The 23,997-nt window shown below is 36.4% G+C and overlaps 1 protein-coding gene across 5 annotated transcripts in view; it reads right to left on the bottom strand.

Annotated features, from left to right (window-relative positions):
• Positions 1-23,997, bottom strand: part of CHD7 (chromodomain helicase DNA binding protein 7) — a 203,298-nt gene that overhangs the window by 59,019 nt on the left and 120,282 nt on the right. For all 5 annotated transcript variants that reach the window (XM_088130937.1, XM_088130933.1, XM_088130936.1 and 2 more), the window contains 3 exons: positions 17,000-17,138; positions 12,432-12,569; positions 10,350-10,415 (listed from right to left, as the gene is read on the bottom strand). In XM_088130937.1, coding sequence (XP_087987063.1) covers positions 10,350-10,415; positions 12,432-12,569; positions 17,000-17,138 — 343 coding nt within the window. The remainder of the gene's footprint in view (positions 1-10,349; positions 10,416-12,431; positions 12,570-16,999; positions 17,139-23,997) is intronic.

The raw sequence follows: 23,997 nt of genomic DNA, 5'->3' as shown, positions 1-23,997 counted from the left end.
TAAGCTGGACTTTTAAAGCCTTATTGTTGTTTTAATGTATTATTTTATACAGTATTAGTTTTACTTGATAGTGCAATTACACTAAGCTTGACAAAATTTCTTGCATATCAAGTAGCTAAATTAAACAAATGCCAAAATGCTACTTTCATTGCTAAATTTTAGCCGAATCTTGTTAAGCAGGATGGAATATCATGCAGCCACAAAATCTTATTTTAGATTTTGATGCAACTTTAAATTACAATTCTGTGCTTGAAGAGTCTGGACACAACCCAGATGAGTAGGGTATCAGAATTCAGAATTTTCTAGGGCTAGCTTTTTAGTGGGAATTCCATTTTATAAGGAATTATGGGATGTTTCCACCTCTGTTTTAAAAACTGACAGTGTTTGAGACTAAATCAGATTCAATATGAAGCAGGGAAATGGCAGCATATCATGTGAATCCAAAAATTACCATTCAGGACCTTAGTCATATAACCATACAGGTTTTTCCATTGTCTCCATGATTCACTCTAATGGGGCAGTAACAAGTTGCAAACTTGGCAGAAGGAAGATGAGACAAGGTGGCCAATGAGAGGAATGATGTCTCAATGATGCTTCTGTGAGGAAGTGAAGTTGGGGTTGTTGTCTGTGCATGGAAAAAGTAGCTGTAGCCAGGCAGAAACACTTCTCACCTCATTTCCCTCCCTCAAACTTTACTCACAAGCATCCAAGCCAGGCATTCCAGCTGCCTGTGATAATTGAGCCACACCCTGGCATTTTCAAAAACTGCAGACATCCAGAGGCAGCCTCACCCCATCCAGGCTCTTAACTTACAAAAGCTAATGCTAAGACAGAGTGAGGAAGGTGCGTGTGTAAGAGGAAAGGTGATAAGCAAACAGCATACAGATGGGTACAGATGGGGAAGCGGAGGCGATGTCGTCTTAAGACTGGCAGCTATTAAAAGCAGACAAGAAGACTATCATACAACAGCCAGGACCACAAGTTATGGTGAGTAGCATAACCTGGTGAGAGTCATGCTTGGAGCTTTGCTGGGAGCTCAGCAGCAACTAGAAAAGGAACAATCACACTGAGGGAGCACCTCATCCCAACTAGTGCAAGAATGTTTGGAAAAAGGGAAAGGCTGTATGCTACTTTATAGACTTTGAGACTTTTGAATGAATTAAATATTAAAGGAGCATTAAAGACATATTTATATGGCAACATCACCTTGCAAGGCCTAGAAGGGTGGAGAGCAATACCCTGCTGCTGGGGAAGGTATGTGTGCAATAAAGAGTTTTGTACAGATTTGCTACACTGTGGTGCGTCCAGTCCTTGGAAAGCAAAGAAACCTCATAGCTTCTTACCATGCCCAAAGACGAAGAGACTAATGCCAAATGAAAATGAAATACATGGTCATACTGCAGCTTTACAGAGATATAGGATGGAAACTCTACTGAGGAATCCTGAGGAATGGGTTCAGAAAAAATACCGAGAGACTATTTTGATGTGAAACTGAATTATCTCTTTAGGGAGAAAGGCCATATTTGAGTGAAATGTATCTTAACTTTACAAAAGCCTTCCTATATTTGGGGAGGCTATTCTTAAATTCAGCAGAGAGTTTATCCTTTGGCAGAAACTTGAGCAGAAACAAAGGCCAATGAACCATATACTTCTGGAACATAGTAGGCCATGCTACTCAAAAGATACATTAATAAGGAAGCGTCTAAAAAGTCCTGTAATTACAGACCAACCAAAAGGATTAATATCTGTGCAGGTCAAAACCGTTCATTTTGGAAAATTCAGAATCACTTCCATTAGAAGCTGTAGCACCATAATATTGTAGGCTTCTGGAAGCCCTATAGAATATTTTTGCAGGGTTCTGCAAGGGTCAGTGATTTCTCTGCTGTTTAACATCTGAAGCCACTTGGTGAGATCACCCACCACCATGGGATGAGATATCACCAGTATGTAGATGATACTCAGTTGTACATCTCTGACCATGGTGGGTTAAGTGATGCCATGACCGCCCTTTCTTGGTGCCTGGAGGCTATTGAGGTCTGGATGGGGAACAACAGGTTGAAGCTGAACCCTGGCAAGATGAAGCGGCTTTGGGCTCGGGGCTCTTTGGTCACAGGAGAATTACCATCTTTGGTTCTGGATGGGGTTGCACTGCCCCAGACAGACCCGGTATGTAATCTGAGGGTTCTCCTGGACTCGTGACTCCTGCTCGAGGAGCATGTGGCAGTCATGGCCAGGTGGGCCTTTGTGCAACTGCGAGTTGTGCACCAGTTATGCCCATTTCTGGACCAACATGCCCTTCTCACAGTCACCCACACCCTAGTCACCTCCTGTTTGGACTACTGTAATGTACTCTACATGGAGCTGCCCTTGAAGAGTATCCAGAAGTTTCAATAAATGTGGCGGCCTGCATGGTTTTGTGCAAGCTTAGATTTGCGCATGTGTCACCTCTTTTGCAGGAGCTGCATTGGTTGCCTATTTGCTTCTGGGTCCAATTTAAGGTGCTGGTTGTCACCTTTATTTATTTATTTATTTATTTATTTTTCAAATTTGTATGCCGCCCATCTCCCTCAATGGGTGACTCTGGGCGGCTCACAATAATAATAAAAAAAAAACACAGGACTCTCCAGACATAGACATAATCTATAAATAGTTAAAAACATATATAAAAATGGCCTAAAAACCTCCTATAATTTGGCCCTAAAAAAACCTGTAAGATGCTGGGGGGGGGAGAGGACTTTAAAGCCCTACGTGGCTTGGGGCCAGGTTATTTGAAGGACTGCCTTTCCCCAGTTACATCTACCCAGTCCACAGAGCGGGAGGCAGGGTATGTTGTGGGTCCCTTCAATGAGGGAGGTACATTTAGTGGGACTGAGAAAAAGGGCCTTCTCCATGGTGGCTCCCTCCCTATATCATTTCCTTGGAGATAAGACTGGCCCCCACCTTGATACTTTTCCAGAAGGTGATACAGACATGGTTTTGTCAACAGGCCTGGGCACCCCAGGCTGATACAGAGCCAATCAAATGGTTAATCTGAATGTGTTTGTTGCTGTCAGGGAGGTGTGGGGGGGGCTATTGGTTTTTGTATTATGGGTTTTAATTCTCTAAGCAGTCCAGAGTCACCATGTGTGAGTTGGGCGGCCATACAAATTTGTTTAATACATACACACATTTGTCAATGGTAACAGTGGTTCACTGGTCTAGACAGCAGAATAGACTGTTTCCAAAAGGAGGAATCAGAGGCAATTGTCAAAAACAATTTTGATATCGCTTCTGGTGTTATGACTAAAGGTGGAGAGAAAGGTTTTCTCCCTCTTCTTGTAGCTTTGAAGAATATCTGGAAGAGGTGGAGGAAGTTAGTAGATGACTTGCTGTCCCAACAAGGGAAAGAATCTCCCAAGGGAACACTGAAAAGTGTTTAGCCATATTTCTTAGGATGTAGAATAGCCAAGGCTGTAAAGTTTTAATTTTTATAGTTTTAAATTGTATTTTGTTGTTGTTCTAAACTGATTGGCTCTACATTTCTTGAAGAAAAGGAGATAAAAAAAAAACAAACCTAAATATTCTTCAGCCATAAATTTCTTCCAACATTAACTAACATTCAGATTTGTTTGTTTCATTTAAAATACATTTATTTTGGGTAAGCCTAACCATCATTTATTTTTGAGATGCACCACTTTTTCTTAATTCCATTCTCATGTTTGCTTACATTCCACAACCTAGAATTTCTTAGATATAGTAAACTACAGTGGGGCAAAAAAGTATTTAGTCAGCCACCAATTGTGCAAGTTCTCCCACTTAAAAAGATGAGAGAGGCCTGTCATTTTCATCATAGGTATACCTCAACTATGAGAGACAAAATGGGGGGAAAAATCCAGAAAATCACATTGTCTGATTTTTAAAGAATTTATTTGCAAATCATGGTGGAAAATAAGTATTTGGTCAATATCAAAAGTTTATCTCAATACTTTGGTATATATCCTTTGTTGGCAATGACAGAGGTCAAACGTTTTCTGTAAGTCTTCACAAGGTTTTCACACACTGTTGCTGGTATTTTGGCCCATTCCTCCATGCAGATCTCCTCTAGCGCAGTGATGTTTTGGGGCTGTCGCTGGGCAACACGGACTTTCAACTCCCTCCAAAGGTTTTCCATGGGGTTGACATCTGGAGACTGGCTAGGCCACTCCAGGACCTTGAAAGGTTCTTACGAAGCCACTCCTTCGTTGCCCAGGTGGTGTGTTTGGGATCATTGTCATGCTGAAAGACCCAGCCACATTTCATCTTCAATGCCCTTGCTGATGGAAGGAGGTGTTCACTCAAAATCTCACAATACATGGCCCCATTTATTCTTTCCTTTACACGGATCAGTCATCCTGGTCCCTTTGCAGAAAAACAGCCCCAAAGCATGATGTTTCCACCCCCATGCTTCACAGTAGGTATGGTGTTCTTTGGATGCAACTCAGCATTCTCTCTCCTCAAACAAGTTGAGTTTAGACCAAAACGTTCTACTTTGGTTTCATCTGACCATATGACATTCTCCCAATCCTCTTCTGGATCATCCAAATGCTCTCTAGCAAGCTTCAGATGGGCCCAGACATGTACTGGCTTAAGCAGGGGGACACATCTGGCACTGCAGGATTTGAGTCCCTGGCAGCATAGTGTGTTACTGATGGTAGCCTTTGTTACTTTGGTCCCAGCTCTTTGCAGGTCATTCACTAGGTCCCCCCATGTGGTTCTGGGATTTTTGCTCACCATTCTTGTGATCATTTTGACCCCATGGGTTAAGATCTTGCATGGAGCCCCAGATCGAGGGAGATTATCAGTGGTCTTGTATGTCTTCCATTTTCTAATTATTGCTCCCACAGTTGACTTCTTCACACCAAGCTGCTTGCCTATTGCAGATTCAGTCTTCCCAGCCTGGTGCAGGTCTACAATTTTGTTTCTGGTGTCCTTCGACAGCTTTTTGGTCTTGGCCATAGTGGAGTTTGGAGTGTGACTGTTTGAGGTTGTGGACAGGTGTCTTTTATACTGATAACAAGGTCAAACAGGTGCCATTACTACAGGTAACGAGTAGAAGACAGAGGAGCCTCTTAAAGAAGTAGTTACAGGTCTGTGAGACCCAGACATCTTGCTTGTTTGTAGGTGACCAAATACTTATTTTCCACCATGATTTCCAAATAAATTCTTCAAAAATCAGACAATGTGATTTTCTGGATTTTTTTTCTCATTTTGTCTCTCATAGTTGAGGTATACCTATGATGAAAATTACAGGCCTCTCTCATCTTTTTAAGTGGGAGAACTTGCACAATTGGTGGCTGACTAAATACTTTTTTGCCCCACTGTATATATCCATTTCTAGTCTGGACAACCATGTCTAAATATTCCTACTCCTGATTATTAATATGTAATTTGATTTTCACATTCTTTACCAAATAAAGCATTCTTTAATAAGATATTAACTAAATAACTACAGTGCGTGCATTCAGTGCTTCATAGAGAATTTTGAGATATGAATTCTGTAAACCACCCAGAGTCATTCTTTAACGAGATGGGCAGTGACAAATTTGATCCATAAATAAATAAAATGAACAACCCAACAGTTTGTATCTTTAAAGTACACTGGGGAAAATGAAGAAAATTCTCTTAAGTTGTAACAGATGCCAAATATCCTTTAACTACAACTCTTATTACTTTAAATTCGACTAGTACATAAATTAAATTTCACTTTTAGGACTGTAAAGTATTATAGAGGTTATGCATGAAGAGATGATCTACTGAAAACTCTTATAATAAACATATGCTGTCCCTTTCCAATCTTTATGGCACAGTATGCACTTAAAGATGATCCCTCCCCCTCAGTTTTAAGCGTCACTAAGAAAAATCTTTTGTTTTTTTCTGGAATATTAATTTTTTCTTAGTAAGACTGATTTTACCACATGGTAATCTAATGGATACACTTTTTAATTTATTGATTTAATATAACTCTAGGTGTCTGGTTCTGAGTCTGTAACATTCTTTCCTTCGCAGCAATTCTAGCCTTTATTCTTATTCTGCAAAAATCTTAATGACTTTATGCTGCTCACTGTTATGTCAAACAAATATATACAGTACTGTGCAAACGTTTTAGGCAGGTGTGAAAAAACACTGTAGAGTAAGAATGCTTTCAAAAATATATATTGTAATTGTTTATTGATTTACAAAATGCAAAGTGAGCAAACAGAAGAAAAATCTAAATCAAATCAATATTTGGTGCAACTACCCTTTGGCTTCAAACCAGCATCAATTCTTACACTTGCACAGTTTGTACACCTGCACAAAGTCAGGGATCTTGTAGGATTAGAGTCAGGTGGATGATTAACCAATTATACCAAGCAGGTGCTAATGATCATCAATTTCATATGTAGGTTGAAACACAGTCATTAACTGAAACAGAAATAGCTGTGTAGGAGGCTTAAAACTGGATGAGGAACAGCCAAACTCTGCTACTAAGGTAAGGCTGTAGAAGACAGGTTCATGTCAGAGGTTGTACACCATGGCAAGACTGAGCACAGCAACAAGACACAAGGTAGTTAGACTGCATCAGCAAGGTCTCTCCCAGGCAAAAATTGCAAAGCAGACTGGTGTTTCAAGATGTGCTGTTCAAGCTCTTTTGAAGAAGCACAAAGAGACAGGCAACACTGGTGACTGTAGATGTAGTGGTTGGCCATGGAAACTTAATGCAGCAGATGAAAGATACAACATGCTTACTTTCCTTTGACATTGGAAGATGTCCAGCAGTGCCATCAGCACAGAACTGGTGGAAACCAGTGGGACCCAGGTATACCCATCTACTGTTTGGAAAAGTCTGGCCAGAAGTGATCTTCATGGAAGAATTCTGGCCAAAAAGCCATAGCTCTGATGTGGAAACAAGGCTAAGCGAGTCAACTATGCATGAAAACATGGGAACTGGGGTGCAGAAAAATGGCAGCAGGTGCTCTGGACTGATGAGTCAAAATTTGAAAGATCTGGCTGTAGCAGGAGGCAGTTTGTTTGCTGAAGGGCTGGAGAGTAGTACAGTAATGAATGTCTGCAGGCAACAGTGAAACATGGTGGAGGTTCCTTGCACGTTTGGGGCTGCATTTCTGCAAATGGAGTTGGAGATTTCGTCAGGATCAGTGGTGTCCTCAACGCTGAGAAATATAGGCAGATACTTATCCATCGTGCCATACCATCAGGGAGGTGTGTAATTGGAGTCCTGCAAGTGATGGTTAGGCCCCCACAGAGCCTTGATCTCAACATCATCGAGTCTGTCTGGGATTACATGTAGAGACAGAAGGATTTGAGGCAGCCTACATCCACAGGAGATCTGTGGTTAGTTCTCCAAGATGTCTGGAACCACCTACCTGCCAAGTTCCTTCAAAAACTGTGTGCAAGTGTACCTAGAAGAACTGATGCTGTTTTGAAGGCAAAGGGTGGTCACACCAAATATTGATTTGATTTGGATTTCTCTTCTGTTTGCTCACTTTGCATTTTGTAAATTGACAAACATAAACAATTACAATATATATTTTTGAAAGCATTCTTTACAGCATTTTTTTCACAGTTGCCTAAAACTTTTGTATAGTACTGTATATGAAACCATTACGAAAATACCTATATACTACTAAAACTCTCATTGTGTTTATCTGTTTGTACCTCAGTTTAGCCCAAACAGTGCATTATACTACCACAATTTTTGAATTCAGGTACCTAAAATCTGCTAACTTAAAGAATGCATAAAAAATCCGGGACCCATTACTCCTGTGGAATTGAAATTTCCATGATGTTCAGACCAGTTTTATTTGCAAAGTTGTGGCCGTTGCAGTGTCCCTGTAGTCACATGATTGTGATTTCCAATGTTCCCTGCCATCTTCCCACAAGCAAAGTCAATTGGGAAGCTGGCAGGATGTCAGATGTCAGTCCTACTCCAACTGCTTTTTTGCCTGCTTGTAGTCATTCTGTTTCCCTGTTTAGGTAAGTAAATATTGACATATAATTGAAGTTCATTTGCCACTACAAATATTTTTCTATTTATGATATATACTCTTCTTTTTCTATTTATGATGATCATGGGACTGTCCAGCATTGGGGTAAAAAAAATACAGTCAGCCTAAAATGTAATGTTAATTCTGGTCACATCAGACTGCACTACCTTTCTCTCAAAGGATGACCCAACAGGTCATAGGGTTGTCTAGTTTTATATAAAATGCTTGTTTTAATTTACAGTAAAATATGTGTTGGTTTTCAACACATGTGGTGCAGTGCCCAGAATACACTATTGGTCTTGGGAAATCAATTTTCTAACTTCATTTATTAAGCTAACTGGACAGTTCTCTGCATGATTAATCTCAGAGAATGCTTCTGTATTGCTGTTGTCATAATTATTTATAAATATATATACAATTGTTTACAAATATAAAATGATGTACAAGTCAAAGAAAAAAAACCCTGATGGAATCATAAATACAAAGTAAGCAATAAAATAAAAATTGATCACCAGACATAACTATAATTAAACAAAAATATGTATTTAAAACAGTCCACAATTAAAATACAAAATATTGTTGTTTTTAAAGCATATTTGAGAACTTATAGGTTTGTATCCAGTTGTGTCCATTTGCCAGAAATTAATTCTGCCCCTACACACTCAAAATTGCTCTGGAGGACTCAGGAAGTCCATATCAGACTTGAGAGGAGAATGAGGGAAGCGGAGGGCTGGAAAATTCAGGAATATTCTTATTGCATTTGGGGAACTTTCTTCATGTAGTGCTATACAGAAGTCATATAGAAGCAGCCTGGTAGAGATTTTCAAAAAGCATATGCGGAAAATTAACTACTAAGCAGGCCACATTTCCTGTTTTCTACCTCATCTCAATCTCATTTTCTTTGTAGAGACCTGAGTCCCAGAAACTGACTTCAGACTCAAGTGCCTAAAGATGCAATAGCTAAACACTTTTCTGTCTTCAAGCCAATTGTACCAAGGGCAGTCTCTTTTTTTCAAGCATGGATCTGGGTAGCAAATAAACATCATGCCCATAACCGCCCTTCTCCTCTGCTACTATTTCAGGTGCCTCTACAGGATAAGACAGGCTACAATGCTGGATATGGCTGTCAAGATGCTGGCAACTGCCTCAACCAAAAATATTTCTTCGAAGCAAGATTATCAGAGTCTCCTTTAACAAGATGTATTAAGATGAAAGGGATAGGTGACAAGAAATTCAGCAATTGGACTATTTCCAATTTAAAATCAATTTAACTCTCATTATATTACTGTGGAGACTTTCTTAGTTTCTAATAGCTTCCCTATGAACCAGCAAGGAGGTGGCTCTTTGCACTGATAATAGAGGAGTTTTAAGGTCACTGTTTACAAAACTGTCTCCTCAATATTTATCACTCTGTAATAAGTATTGTTAAGAAGCTACTGGCAGGGCAAAAGAATCTAGCCCAGGTAGCAAAATGTGGGCAACAGTTGCTGTAGGTGATAACATGCTGGTTTGGCCCTGAACATGACAGTATTATTAATGCTCTTTCTAATACAAACAGTTTGGATTAAAAGCCAGATAAAAGCATTTACTGATGGGCAGCCCCCTCCCCTTAGAGATACAAAATATTCTACAGAAACTAGGGTGAAAAGATGTAAAGATATGAGTTCAGCTCATTGGATCTAGTAAAGCAAATATAGGTTACTCTGTCAAGTATTAACTATCCAAGATCTAAAGCAGATAAATAAATGTTGTGGCCCTGTTACATCTCCAAGACCCTAAGATGTTCTGCTTCCAAAATTACATTCTCTACCATTTGCTGCTCTGTTCAGGTGCAAAGATGAGAATTTAGATAGAAAAAAGCATTTGAAAATATATTTTATATATTACAATAAATTATCTACACACAGACACACACACAGAGACACACACACACTTACAGAGCAAGTAACCTGGGCATAATACAGAATGAACCTAACACAGATTTTGTATGTACTACTTTTAAAAGCATAATTCTAATTTCATTACCCAGAGACTGTGATAACAATTTTCAATCTATTGTTGATATCTTTATGAAGAATTGTCAACAACAGCATATATCCTATAATCTGTTTCTGTTCTATTTTCAATTTCTTTGCATATTATCTTTGTACAACACTGAATTAAAATTACCTTAAATTAATCTCTCAGATTAGGTAAAGCTGAAATTTAGAAATCTATGAACAAGGGTTTTTTCCCTCCAAAAAACATACAGACCAATAATAACTAGTAATTCTTTGACTGACAGTTGTGAAAGAATTTACAGCGAAACAAACAATTCTAAAAAATGAAGATTAAAATAATAACCATTACCTGTTTCTTGATTATGCGGCTACTCAAAATTTTTTCTACTACGGGACCTTCAGCATCAGAAGATTCCTTAAAATGAAACATTTCATAGTAACTATTGATGTGAATAAAAGGAACAACCAAATTGTTTGGACTGGCCATCTTCCTACTATTGTCCTCTACAACTTGAACTCCCATCATTCCCAGTCACTCTGGGGAAGGCTATCTCAGATATAATATTGAAGTTTGCAAATTCCAGGCTTAGAAAATGAGTTCTGAAGCCTCATCATATTTCATTTCAATATGAAAATGAATATTGTAAACTTTTTTCGGTCAGATTTTAAAGAAAGAATCTCTCATTCCTAATCATCTTCTAGCAGCTGTGCAGCAGCCACTCTGGCAGGGAATTCACAATTTTCTGTTGTTTTCTCCCCTCTTTACAGAATATTGCTACATCTGCATGCACAGAAGTGAAGGTAATGTAATTTTACTATGACAACTTATATTTTTCTTACATCCCAAGATCCCTGACATATAGCTCTACTAGTGTTTCACATATTAGGAAGAGGGAAAAACTATTAAGAGAGAAGGGTAGAGCAGGGAGAAAGGAAAAAAGATATAAGGAGCTGCCAAATGAAGAGATTCATGAACTGAGGGGCAGAAATTACAAGTTAAATTCTAAATCTTGGAAATATAATTCCTAGAGCCAATCTAGGGGAAGCTCATTTATCTCTAGAAGTGATTAAGGAGCTGGGTCACTTGCTCTATTAAGAAAGTTGCTTTTTCAAATAGAGGGAACATGCTTTTATATCATTCATGGTTTAAAGATGTCTTCTCGTTCTGTTTTAAGTTCTTAGGGAAATCTTGCTGATCATCTTTGCTAGACTAGATGGATCCCCATTCTGATTCAGAAGGGACATTAGGTATTTTTGTTTTTACAGTATTTTGTTGTTAAACAGATTTGTAATGAAAAAAATGTTTGTTTTGTAAAGAATAATTATATTTTTTAATGTTGACACTAACCAAGAACACTTATTTTTATTTATTACAGATTTTATATTGCATTTTTTGTTTATTCCAACATTCAGGAAGTCTTACGACAATTAAAAAATACAAACAGTAAAGCATAACAAAGTCGATACAACTAAATTGAAACAATAAAACCAGTCAGTAAAATAAATAGCAATTAAAGTCTTGGCAAAACAGGTGTGTTTTTACTGTTTTCCTAAACACTAGGAGAGCCAAATGTACCTCCTTAGGTTCTTTTCTGAATACCCCAATAGTTGAGCAACTAGCAGCAGGGGCATCTTCTGCTGCCTTGAGTAACAGGGCAGGAGTACTGCGGGTAAGGTAGTCCTGCAAATAATCAGGTCCTAAGCTAATGCCTTAAATTCTGTCTAGCAGGCAATTGGTAGCCAGGGGAGTGTTCCAGATGCAATTTCCAGAAGCTTCTCAAGGATAGTTTCAATCTTACAACAACGATTCCCTCATTTACTTATCCTGTTTTGCAAATATCTGACACAGCACTGTAAAGGATTTTAAAAAGCTTTTAAAAATAATTACTGAACAAATACTTCAGTATGCCCACTTTCACCAATGGTTTCCCAAGTTAGTTACATGATGTATTTTTTTAAAAAAAGGTTGTAATAGTAGTCATTTCACATTATCACCCTTCATTTTATTCAATTCGTTTTATCCATCATTTACACTACATAAAAAATCAAGCATATCCCACTGCTTACTAAAAGACAGTAATTTCATAAAGGGGTTCTTATAGTACCTGACAGCAGGAGACAAGCTTGAGTGGTTTATTAAGTCATAGAAGCCAGACCACTGAATTCACAGAGGTAAATTCTGTCTCCTTGGAGCCTAGTTTTAAGCTTTTCAACACAGACCATTAATTTCACTAAATTATGTTAAATTACATATTGTAGGCATGTAAAGAAAATGTGAATGAACACAACCTTTAAGAATCTAAATAACTAATTTATTTTGGCATGTTGAGCCAAACTGAGATGGAAATCCCTTGGAAGGCGAGCAACACTAAAATATTGTTCAGAATTTTTAGTTTATCCCTCAGTTTGAAGAGCATAAATATGAACAGACCTGTTGCTCGGACTGAGAGTTATTTGAAGGGGAGTTTCTTCCAGCACCATCTGCATCATCAACTTCTTCATCAGAAATCTTGAATTCCAAGTCTTCTGTATAACGTTTTCTTTTAACCTGTCTGCTTGAACGCCTCTTCTGAAAAAACAAGAAGAAAAGAAATAAATATGTATGTTTCTACTTTATTAGTTACCAGTAATACTATTTTTTTCCCTAATCCCATAAATTAGTTATTTAATATAAAATGGTTTTCCCCAGTTTGTTGGGCCAATGTTCATATTCAGATATCACTGCAAGGGAATCATATGGACGTGCAAATGATGTAATGCTTCAGTAACCAGGTTCATTTGGGATAGAGCTATGATATTTGCTCCTCCATTTGTTTACTGTATTTATACCTCAATTTTCTGCCCAAAATGGAGCATGTGACTAACATTAATAAAAGTATACACAGAATTTTAATTATAAAAATTCAAAACCACCCCTTGTTGGTGAAATTTGGGGAACTATTTGTTGACTTGACACACAGGTTTCAGATCAGGGATCCTAACTTGAATAGAATAGCATGGGCATGCTTGAGGTGAAATTGAGCTTTGGTTGTGCTTGTGGCATACTGGCCAAAATGTTTCAAAATTTATTGGCACTGTGTCCTTACTATTAGCAAGGTATGCTGCATGGGATATGGATATGACTTAAGTCTAGTACCCTCATCTACTCTTTCATTGTCTTATAAAAAGTGTTATGTAAAAGTTTCAGATGACCAAAACCATGATGAGCCCATGGCATATTGAAGATTGTGGCTTGAACTGTAAGTGAGGCACACAGTAAAGAGTATAAGTTCATGAAAATGTTGTGTGTTTGTGAAATTAAGAAAAAAGGAAAGGATGCAACAGATCTGAATGAAGCTTATGATCTTCTGGAGTGGACTTGATAATATGCAAAGAAGTGAGGATGGTTTAATTATGAATAAAAGAGTTAAAATGTATGTCAGAAAATATGAACTGGTATCATTTAGAATGCAGAAGAATTCACAGGTTAGTAGTAATTGCATGGTACATTCCCCTGAATAGTGATAATGAAACAAAAAGGGTCCAGTTTTTAATATATGGATTAAGCATAAGTCTATTCACAAAATACACATGGAGAAGAAATTAATACAATTCTAAAAGCAAATCTGATTTTACTCTTTATGATGAAACACTGAGAGACTTAGGAAAGGATACAAGAGTGATCAGAGATTCTAAACCTGGAACAGACCATCTTTTGGTAGTGTCAAGAATGGATCTTAGGAAAAAATTATACAGAAAAAAAGGAAAGAAGCAAAAGAAACAATAACGAAAGAAGACTGACCTCAGAAAGAAAAACTATGAGTCCTGTATGAAGAAAGTCTTAAGTGACAATTAAGTGGATGGAAAGTGGATGTAAGGAATGATGTGTGGAAGCAGACTGGAACAGAGTGAAAACAGTTATGTTACGAAGTGTTACATAAGTGTGGAGAGTTAGTTTAATGGGACGTATGAAAAAGGATGCTTGATGGAATGACATAGGGAAAGAGGCAGAGGATAAAACAATGACTATAAGAGAATGACTGCTGCAAAAATGAAAATGAAAGCTAATGTATAAGGATAGATGCAAAAGAATGCAATCAAAGACAGCAAGAAATACTTAAAATTAAAAGGGACAGAGAAAATATAAAGCAGTTTGATGGACATAAACATTGATTTGGAAATAGGTGAAGAGCACTAAACAAGGAGCCTCCATCAGAATGAATGGAATTAAGAACAGAAGTGATGAAATGATTTGGGAAGATACTAAAATGAGCGAATGCTAGCTTGAGTAGTATTTTAGATTTACATGTGTGGTGTATCAGAGACTGGAATTGAAATTAACATTACAAATGTTAATATCCAAGAAACTAATGACATGTAAATCATGAAGGCTGTGAGAATGATGAAAAACTGGAAGACTGCAGGTGTAGTTAAACTATGTATATGATTTTCTTATTGAATGGCTGTGTGAAATCATCTGTGCTTGATGATCAAAATGCTGTTATTGTTCCACTGTGTAAAAGAAATGGTAATAAGAGTAAATGCAGAAACTACAAGAGGATTTGTTATTTTAGTGTACCTGGGCAGAATTCAGTTTGAAAGGACACAAGAGATGACATAACAAGCAAAATTTGGGAAATGCAGTGATTTTATGTCAGGCAAGGTATATGCAAACCAGATTTTTTGCCCTTCAGCAGGAAACTGAGAAATGTATGAAGGTGAGAAATAAATTTTATTGTATGTTTGTTATTTTATTAAAGAAATATGATAAAGGGTATAGTTTGAATTATGCAGCATTTTCTGTCAATATGGAAGTTGGTTACTGGATGCAATAAGAGCAGTACTTGATGGAAGTAACCTAAGTGTGAGAATAAATGGTTCAATACTGAGCATGCAGTAAGATAAATATGTGTGATGTCCCCTTGGTTGTTTAATGTATTTATGAATTAAATATATAAGGAAAATTTGTGGCAGTGTTAGAAGTAGAGACATCAACATGCATGAGCTTTTGTATGCTGTCGATACCATGTTGTGGGCTGAGAACCCAAATTATTGAAGCAAATGCTGGACTGTATGATGCAACATGGAATATGGATCTTACAATAAATATACTGAAGACCTAGATAGCAGTGCCTGACAGGGGAAATGAATGAATGGAAGTTATACATAAAGGCAAAAAGGTAAAGCAAGCAGATTAATTTGTGCAGCTTGGCAGAATGTTTACTTAAGATGGGAAAATGGTTGGAGAATATTTAAGATGTGTAAATGCTGCTAGAATGGTAGTGGGTAGTACGTGATCTGTTGTGAAGAATGAATAACTTGCTTGTATATAAGTGTATTCTGCCCACTTTTTAAGTGGAATTGAGAGTTGAATATATTGGAAAAAACATAAAATTTGAATACAGAAGGAATGAGGTACTTAAGTGTTTTGTACTAAAACAAGGTTAAGAATGAATAGGTGCTGAATGAATGTGGAATGAACACAAAACTGAATGACCATACAAAAGAAGTATGTTTAGGTGGTTTGGTCATATAAAGAGAATAAATGAGGATCAAATTCCAATCAAATACATGATTTGTATCTGTATTTGATACAAATTATATCAAATCTGTATTTGATACATCTGAGAAAGTCATAGCTGGATAGGGCTGATGACATCCTCAAGAAAGAAGGAGGATGGAAAAGAACAAAAGATGGTATAGGGATATGATGGAAACAAGAATAGTTCACAATAATAGAAAAGTATAAAGAGGTAAAGGAAATTGTGCTGCTAAAAACTATATTTAGATTTCCTTTTCTTTTCTCCTCCAAATCCTTTTTTTCATTAGTTGTTATTCTTTTTCTACATTTTGTAGAACATTTCTTATTCCAAAAGGGAATAGCTGATGGGTATGTACACAGGTATATATGTAAATAAAACTGAATACAACTAAAGATGTAATTTAAAAATACACAAATATGAAGAATAGACAGCATCAGATTAAACCCCATCAGCAACAAAACCAATTTACATTCTAAAACCTGCCTGAATACAAATAATATAATAGGGAGCTAGACTGACACTTTTTCAGCAGTTCTAAGTCTTAATAAACTTTGTTATAAAATCATTTGATTTTGAATTATATGGCTATGCTCAACATTCTTAGCTTACCTAAAGCATTAGCTTACTGTGACTTCTTAACTGTGATAATAATGTGTTGCTGCCCTGCTTACAAACCCAACATTGTTTGGGAGCAAGAAAGTAAGATCCAAAGTTCAAAAGAAAAGATTCTCTAGTTTTTCATTCACATGATAATGTTGAATAAATAGAACATATGGATTGGCATGCTAATCATTCATCGTATGCCAAGATAAGCCAGGAATTCTGGCTTTTATTTTGAGTACTTGAAGCTCTGGCTGTATTATTTGCAATGAGTAGTAGGAATAGTAACTAATAATAGGAATAGCAAGAATGGATCATGAGAGCCAGTTTAGTGCAGTGGTTAAGCCATCAAGCTATGAGTTCTAGTCCCGCCTTGTGCACAAAGCAAGCTGGGTGACCATGGGCCAGTCACTCTCTCTCAGCCCTAGGAAGCAGGCAATGGCAAACCACTTCCAAAAAACCTTGCCAAGAATACTGTAAATAAATAAATAAATATAACAGTTCTTTGAGCACATATCTACACTATTTCTTTCCCATCTCCTATTCCAGCGGGGCTTCAGTTTCCATTTTTTATTAACTGCAGTTTACCATAATGTTCCAAACCTAATCTGTGATTAAACTTAACTACAGTAAGTTGAAACAAGCCATGATCATAATCAGACTTGCTTCAATGAACTTATTCATGATAGAGCACTGTACAGTTCAAATAAAAAGAGGCATGATTAACCTAACAGCAAATAAAATTCAAAATTTCTCCTCAGTGCCAGAAAAAAGGGGCGTGCTCATTCTTGTAAGACTAAATCATAGATTAGCATTATATCTGAACGAGGCCATTGTGCTCAACAATCAGGTATGAACAAATGACCAATGGTAGTACCTGAACTCCTGCATCATCATCTTCTTCAGGATGTGGCGATCCTAGTGGTGTTTTTTCCACATCTGAGTTTTCAGAACCTTCCTTTCCCTTGTTGACCTTTTTCTTCACTGCACTAGATTCTGATTCTGGTTTCTTGTTACTGAAACAGAAATATCTTTAATCAGAGTTGCATATACAAATATTTTCCTATTTTGAAATGGAGTAAATTTCTAGTAATTTTACTGTAGCTGTTTCAATTTCTTCAACCTAATTAACTTTTAAAAAATATATTGAATAAATGCTACTATTAGACCCATTTTAATTGCAATATGTATCTAACCAACATAAATAAGAAAATGTCAGTGTTCATATGGTATACATAATAAAACTGAAATTGAGAAAAATAATCAAAGGACAGATCTTGACATGTTTATCTTAAGCTGCATACATATACATGTACACTGATCCTGTATTATGTTCCTTTATAATTCTCTTTAAAGTGGGTATCCCGCCACTGCGTATGGCAGTATTAAAAGGGGATAAGGATAGAGTTGATGAATTTACACAAAAAGTAAAACCTGGCCTTTAGTAAATAAAATCCTGGCTCTTCCAAAACCATGGAAGTAGAATGCTGAGTGTTCATAATGCCTTCATCTTCCCAGGGAATAATGACAGGAAGCATGTGGGAATGTTAATCTGTTGAGATTTGTTAATATTCTTCTATTCAGAACATAAACTGCAATTCTTACTTCCACATGGGAATTCTGAATAATAGTGACAAAATAAAAGTTGAAGCAAAAATCAATCTAGTAAATTTGAATATAAGGTGCGTACACTATGTAAACCAAAAATCATGAATATTCAGGTGAAATTCCTCTAATAACTTTTGCAAAACAAATATGCATGTAAACACATGTACACAGAATATAACTACAACTCCATCAGATACATTAGAAATACAAATCACATATTCAATTCTGTCACCTATACAGTTATGATGTCAAGTTCCCAGAAACTATATATGTGCTTTTGTCAAATGTATTCATCATATTCAGAATCCAAGGAAGAACAAAAGTAAGGCAGGAAGGATTAGATTATTTACTGAGTTAACTGTTTTTACTTGTCGTTTTATGTCATTTTATGTTTAAGTCATACAAATAGGTTTCTAAATTATCTGATCTCAAATCATTCTAATTCCATTATTTTTACACAGTAGTGAACAGTAAAAAGTAAAAAATATACTTCCAAAATTTCAATTTAAAAACACCTACTTAATTTTCAAAAAGCTCTAAAAAAAACCTGACAATACCGAACAAGTTTGACATGTTTTAAAAGTCTGAAGACAATCATTTTTTAAAATGAATCTTCACAACTGTTCCATTTCCAACCATCCTAGTATGTATACTACACATGGACAGTAGCCTCCCCTACTATGAGGCTCCATTTCCAGCATTTATTTCCGCTCTAACTGCCACAAATTATACAATGCTACAGCTGAATGCTGGGCCCCTTTCCTTTCATCTGCACGCCAAGAGCAATCAGATTACCCTGGTAACCAGTGATCACATGACCAGCACCTGCTCTTTTGGCTGGATGCCACTGACTAAAGCCATCTGCTTCCCTCAATCAGCTTTCAAACATTTTCAACACCTGCGCTGCAGCATTTTGTGGTTTCTTTTATCAAATCAGTGGAAAACTGCTTCCCAAACTTTACATATTTCTCAAATTTGTTTAAATCAAAGGTAAGCCTGTCATGGTTGAAACGCTACCAGATAAAGCAAGTTGACAGGTTACTACTTTTTACTGGTGACCTCTATAAATCAGAGCATATAATTTGGTTTAATAATGGTTAGCATACCTTGTGTGTACTACTGCTTATGGGTAGCTAGCTAGAAATACTGAAGAATTGTTTAGGGCAGGTTTGATAACCTATTAATATCCTGAAAGGCTAAAAAGTGGTAGCATCCTTTGTATTCTCTATTGTTTAAGACACAGAGGAAATTCAAGTACTTACAAGGCAAGAGGTTTCACTGTGAATTAAATTAAACTGTGTGCAGGACCAACTGTGCTTTTTTACTAGAATCATCCATACCCATCAACTAGAGTCAGGGAAGGATGTGATAAAACAAGACACACTAAAGAAACAGAGTGGCTCAAAGCACATGGTCATTTCAGGACGGTTTCACTCTCAGGACTGAGCTCAGTGCTCTTCTACATAGTTGTCCCACTATTCTTCATGTCAGAAACTTAACTTTGTGGGGAAGGATAAGAGACTTGTTGCTATTCATAAAACTATTAGGAATCCGCAATCCTTTGCTGATCTACTACAAATTATCCAAAAGCTATCTATAGATGCTGACTTATTGTTTGCTGAGATAGGTACACAGATAAGATATTCCAACTTTACAGGATTTCTTGCACTAAAATATACACAATAATCTGAAAATAAGTATTTCAGGTACTTAGATCCCACCAATACTCAAGCTATGGCAAATACAGCATAATTGTTCAGAAAACCAAATAAGCATAGTAGCAAAATGAAGCTAGGGGAAAAGGAAAACAGAAAGAGATACAACATTCTTCCCCAAGCTGAACACACTGCAAAAGGGTAGATTTCAACTCCCAGAATTCCCCAGCCAGCATGGTCACTGCTAAGACATCTGAGAATTAAATCCATACAACTGGAAGAACTTCAGGTTAGGAAGCTGAAATACAAGACAGAAAATACAGTTCGGCAGTACAACATGAAAAAAAAAAAGAAATACAAAAGCAATAATAAAATATACACAGTTGAAACATACAACAGGGCTAAAAAGTCATTATTGTTATTAATTCCACTTCACTCTTACAAGTTTTAAAAAAGCTGGCAAATGTCTATATCATTATCACTATCATTAATTAAAGCAAATCAATCTCTCTTCTCTTTCTTACTGAACTGATTAAGGTTGTGTGGAAAGCCAGAGTCTTACAACTGCCTGGCAGGAGTTGGAATGCATCTGAGGATGTGAGGTGGTCACTATTTGAGGATATGAGATACTGAATCTCAAGTTTTGCCATCAAATATACATTGTGAAGCACTGCAAAGGGGAGGCACAGACACACCTCCACATAAGCAGAGGGGACAAATGCCCAATCGAGGAATGTTTGAACCTAGATTCTGGACAGAGGTTATCATCTCCCTTGATGAACTGGGGTAGCCAATACCATAGGATTTTAAATTTAAATAGGGAGGAATGTGCAAGACATAACTTGTAAGCTATGAGGAAAAAAGAAACCAAGATTCAAATTGTTCAGAAGTCTTAGCTAATGTGTGCAATTTTAGCTTCAAAAATTAGTAAAATTGACATAATCATCCACATAAGCCCCAGAAAAAAGGAAGAACTGAACATAAGTGTGAATAGAATTATCCTAGAAAAAACAGTAAATAAATGAAGTACCCACATAATTTCTCAACTCATTAGAAATCAATAGGCTATGTTCCCAACAAATTAAAAAGATGGCAACTGTCATACAATTAAGAAATATAAATAAAAACAATAGATTATTAAAAAGAATATGGCTACAAGTATAAAATCCAGATAATTATGAGTAATGATTCAAATTTTACTTCCAGTTTTACAATCAGGTACTTGATTAGTTTAAGAATGCTGATATGACAATTTTTACAAGCTAACATTTAATAAAGATGAATATTAAATAATGTTGTATCGTATCAGAAGAACTAGTGTTGTTCTATATGTAGAAATAGCCAGGGCCAGATCTTTTTAAGGTTTAAAAATACTGATTTTCCAATCTGCCATATACAGAATATTTATGGAAACCATTACTAGTGTGTTATGTTCTTTGGGACATTTAAGGAATGAGTGACCAAAAAAAAAAAAAAGCGGGGATACCATTAGGAGTCAATTTACTAATTAAAGTAATATTTTAGTTAAAACAAAACAAACAAAACTACACAAAAAAGCAAAGGTTCCAATGTTTGTCTGGAGTTACCTCTTTCTCTTACTGTCCCACTGCACTGCCATTAGATATGTAAGCAGTTTCATTCGGTCAAAATCCTAACCTAAGTCCCACTCAACCTACACTTTGACTGCTCATCAAGGTCCTATCTTGTCCCTTCACTACCCATGTAAACATGTAAAATTTCACATCTGACACATTATCACAGGCTCAGGTGTATATAAAAATTAAAAACTTCTTGGAGAAAGCAGGAAACTGTACAAAGTACCCTGATCTTGTAAGAGACCCCAAGGTACCCCCATTTTCCATGAAGTCCACACTGCACTTTTCAATAATCCCTTCAATGTTATCCCAGACCCTACTTAACCTACTCAGCTTTCCTTCTTAATCTCATGATCTCCCAAAGCACTGATAGAGGCAAACTTAAAGGGAGCATCAGGCCACCCTAAGAATGCTTGCCTAACTGCTAGAAAATTGTGTTGTGTCTATACAAGAAACCAGAAAAGGTCTAACAATAAATAATTAATTAGCAGAAGACCAGGAAGATGGGGGGATTTGAGCTGTGTGTATAAAGTACCAAACTTCTCAGAGCCCTTGTTATGTTGACAGTTCCCATATTGTTACTTGTTCCACCACTGGTCCTAAATATATATATATATATATTAAAACTTAATACAGAGGCTAAACATAGTACTCTTTACTACTTTAGACTTGACCACAAAATATTAGTCTAACAAAATGAGGCTTAATGTCAAAGTTTCATGCCAGTTGATGTTCAAAAGTAAGAATGTTTGGGAACCATGAATTCCATACTTTTCACTAGCCACCAAAAATAAATTTCAATAGAAGCTTGATAATTTAACTTGGTATATAGGTTCTCAAACTTTGTAAAACTATGATCCCTTAAAATGAAATACTAACTTGCATGACTGCCCTTCCCATCAAGAAAAGTAATGACCTCATTGCGACTATGGTTAATACACTACTTATTTTAATATATGTATCACAGGGGAGCTCAAATTTTGAGGTACCTGCTCTGCATTTGTACAAAGTGGGGAAGAAAGTGGAGTTATTTCTGAGAGTGTTCCCACTTAGCCTGTGCAAATTGATCAAGTCTCTTCTCTCTATAGTAGTTTCCAACCTCCTGGGGGTCCAATTTGAGAAATTCTGCCTTAAAATCATTTCAGGTACAGCCAGTCTGATATAGTGATTAAGGTGCTGGAACAGAAATTGGGAAACCATGAGTTCTAGTCCTCTCTTAGCCATGGAAACCAGCTGGGTCAGTCTCTCTCAATCCAGCCAGCCAATTGACAGGGTTGTTGTGGGGATAATAGGAGGAGGGACATTGTGTAAGGTGCCTTGCATTGTACAAAATAAAGGTGGGATATAAATCCAATAAATGAATAGTTTTATATGATGCATTCAACCTATTATAGATTAAAACTAGCATTTTTATTATGCTTTGAATACTTTAAAGTTCAGGAGACAAGACAAAAGATATACAGTACTCTGGAGATAATTTAATGTATTATGCACCAGCTAAATTTCAAGACAGTCATTAAGATGCTCTGTACATCAGTACAAAATTACCCCTCCTGCCTATGATAGAATGTTAAAAATATTCTCATTACATGAATTTAATGAAAATTGTCCCACTTATAATGTAGAATTTCAACAGAAGACTTGAGTGACCTTTGTAGTGTTGAATCCAAGTGATACAGAGAAAATGAAGTTGATTTGTGTCACTTTTTTTACTCTTCCATCCTAACAAATTACAATAGCTATCATCATGATTTCTATCTAGTGTTCAAATTATTTGCATCTACTTTTCAACTGAAGACAATAAATATTAAATCATCATAATCTGGGTCAAATGAAAAATGAAATAATATCATGCTATATTGAAACAATATGATAAAGGATCATGTATATAAACTGAGGTTAAATTTTACATGAAAAATCATAGTTATACAGCTAAATTACTTCAACCTTAATATTTGGCTCAGTTGCAGAAAAGCCATTTTTTTCCGTATATCAGGTCAGAAACCAAGCTACAATCAATACATCAAACAATTAAAAAATGGCAAGAACAGTAGAGTAGCAAATGTTCTAAGACTTTAATCATCTTCCCCCATCCCTCAGACAAATATTTCAAATATATCACATCAGGCAATGTGATATATTTGAAAATCTCATATAAGAACTTTCCTTACCTGAAATCCTATAAGATCCCATTGAAAAACACTAAAGCCTCACACAACTGGGTGATCTGTGAGATTTTTGCCCCCCCGATGCCTTTTATGGGTATTGGTGCATTGGTACAGCAGGCACTGTGTTGTTAATTTATATTATAGATTACAGTATGTTTGGGAAAAATAACAATGATATAAGTATACTACAAAGGTATATAGCTTTATCTGCCCAATGGTTGCACCAGACTATGTACAAGATGTCAAGAGTCACTCTTCAAAAATGATCAAAGTATTTCAGGAATTTTAAGCTTGCAGATGTACAAGACACTTATTTTAATTCCCCAAACAAGTATTACTGAGAACCCATGATGTACTACATTGTTTATAGTAGTTTGATGCATGTGTTGTTTTATACAATGTTTGTATTTATTTTACTTGCTATAAGCCATCCAGTATTACTAAAGAGAAGAAATAAATTAAAAAATACAGAACAAGGAATCCAATTTCACTTCCTCCACTCTAGAGGAACCGTTAGGCCTACAAAAGAGAAGCTGATGGACTACATGTGGCCCTTAGGCGGTACTTTTTGCACCCTTGGCATATGGACAATATCAGTTTCTTTGTAGTTATTTAATTATCTGAGGAAGAGGTACGGCTGCAGTATTTTCAGGCATCATCTCATTCATGTCCTCTACAAGCCTATAAGAATTACATAGAAGTGTACTGTGAGTGTTTAAAAGGTCTCCTATTTGCAAATATAATTTTTACAATACAAATAAAATCCTGAGTAAAAATGTTTTATAAAATCTACACAGAATTATCTTTATATAAATGCTCTGTTAACACTCCTCACAAAGATTAAAATCC

The sequence above is a fragment of the Python bivittatus genome, unplaced genomic scaffold, assembly GCF_059951505.1.
Source record: "Python bivittatus isolate LINGU-HERP-01145 unplaced genomic scaffold, Pbiv_v1 ctg000840_np1212, whole genome shotgun sequence".
In the NCBI taxonomy this organism is placed as follows: Eukaryota; Metazoa; Chordata; class Lepidosauria; order Squamata; family Pythonidae; genus Python; species Python bivittatus.
Note: the sequence above shows the minus strand (reverse complement) of the source record. Positions and strands in the feature narration are given on the sequence as shown.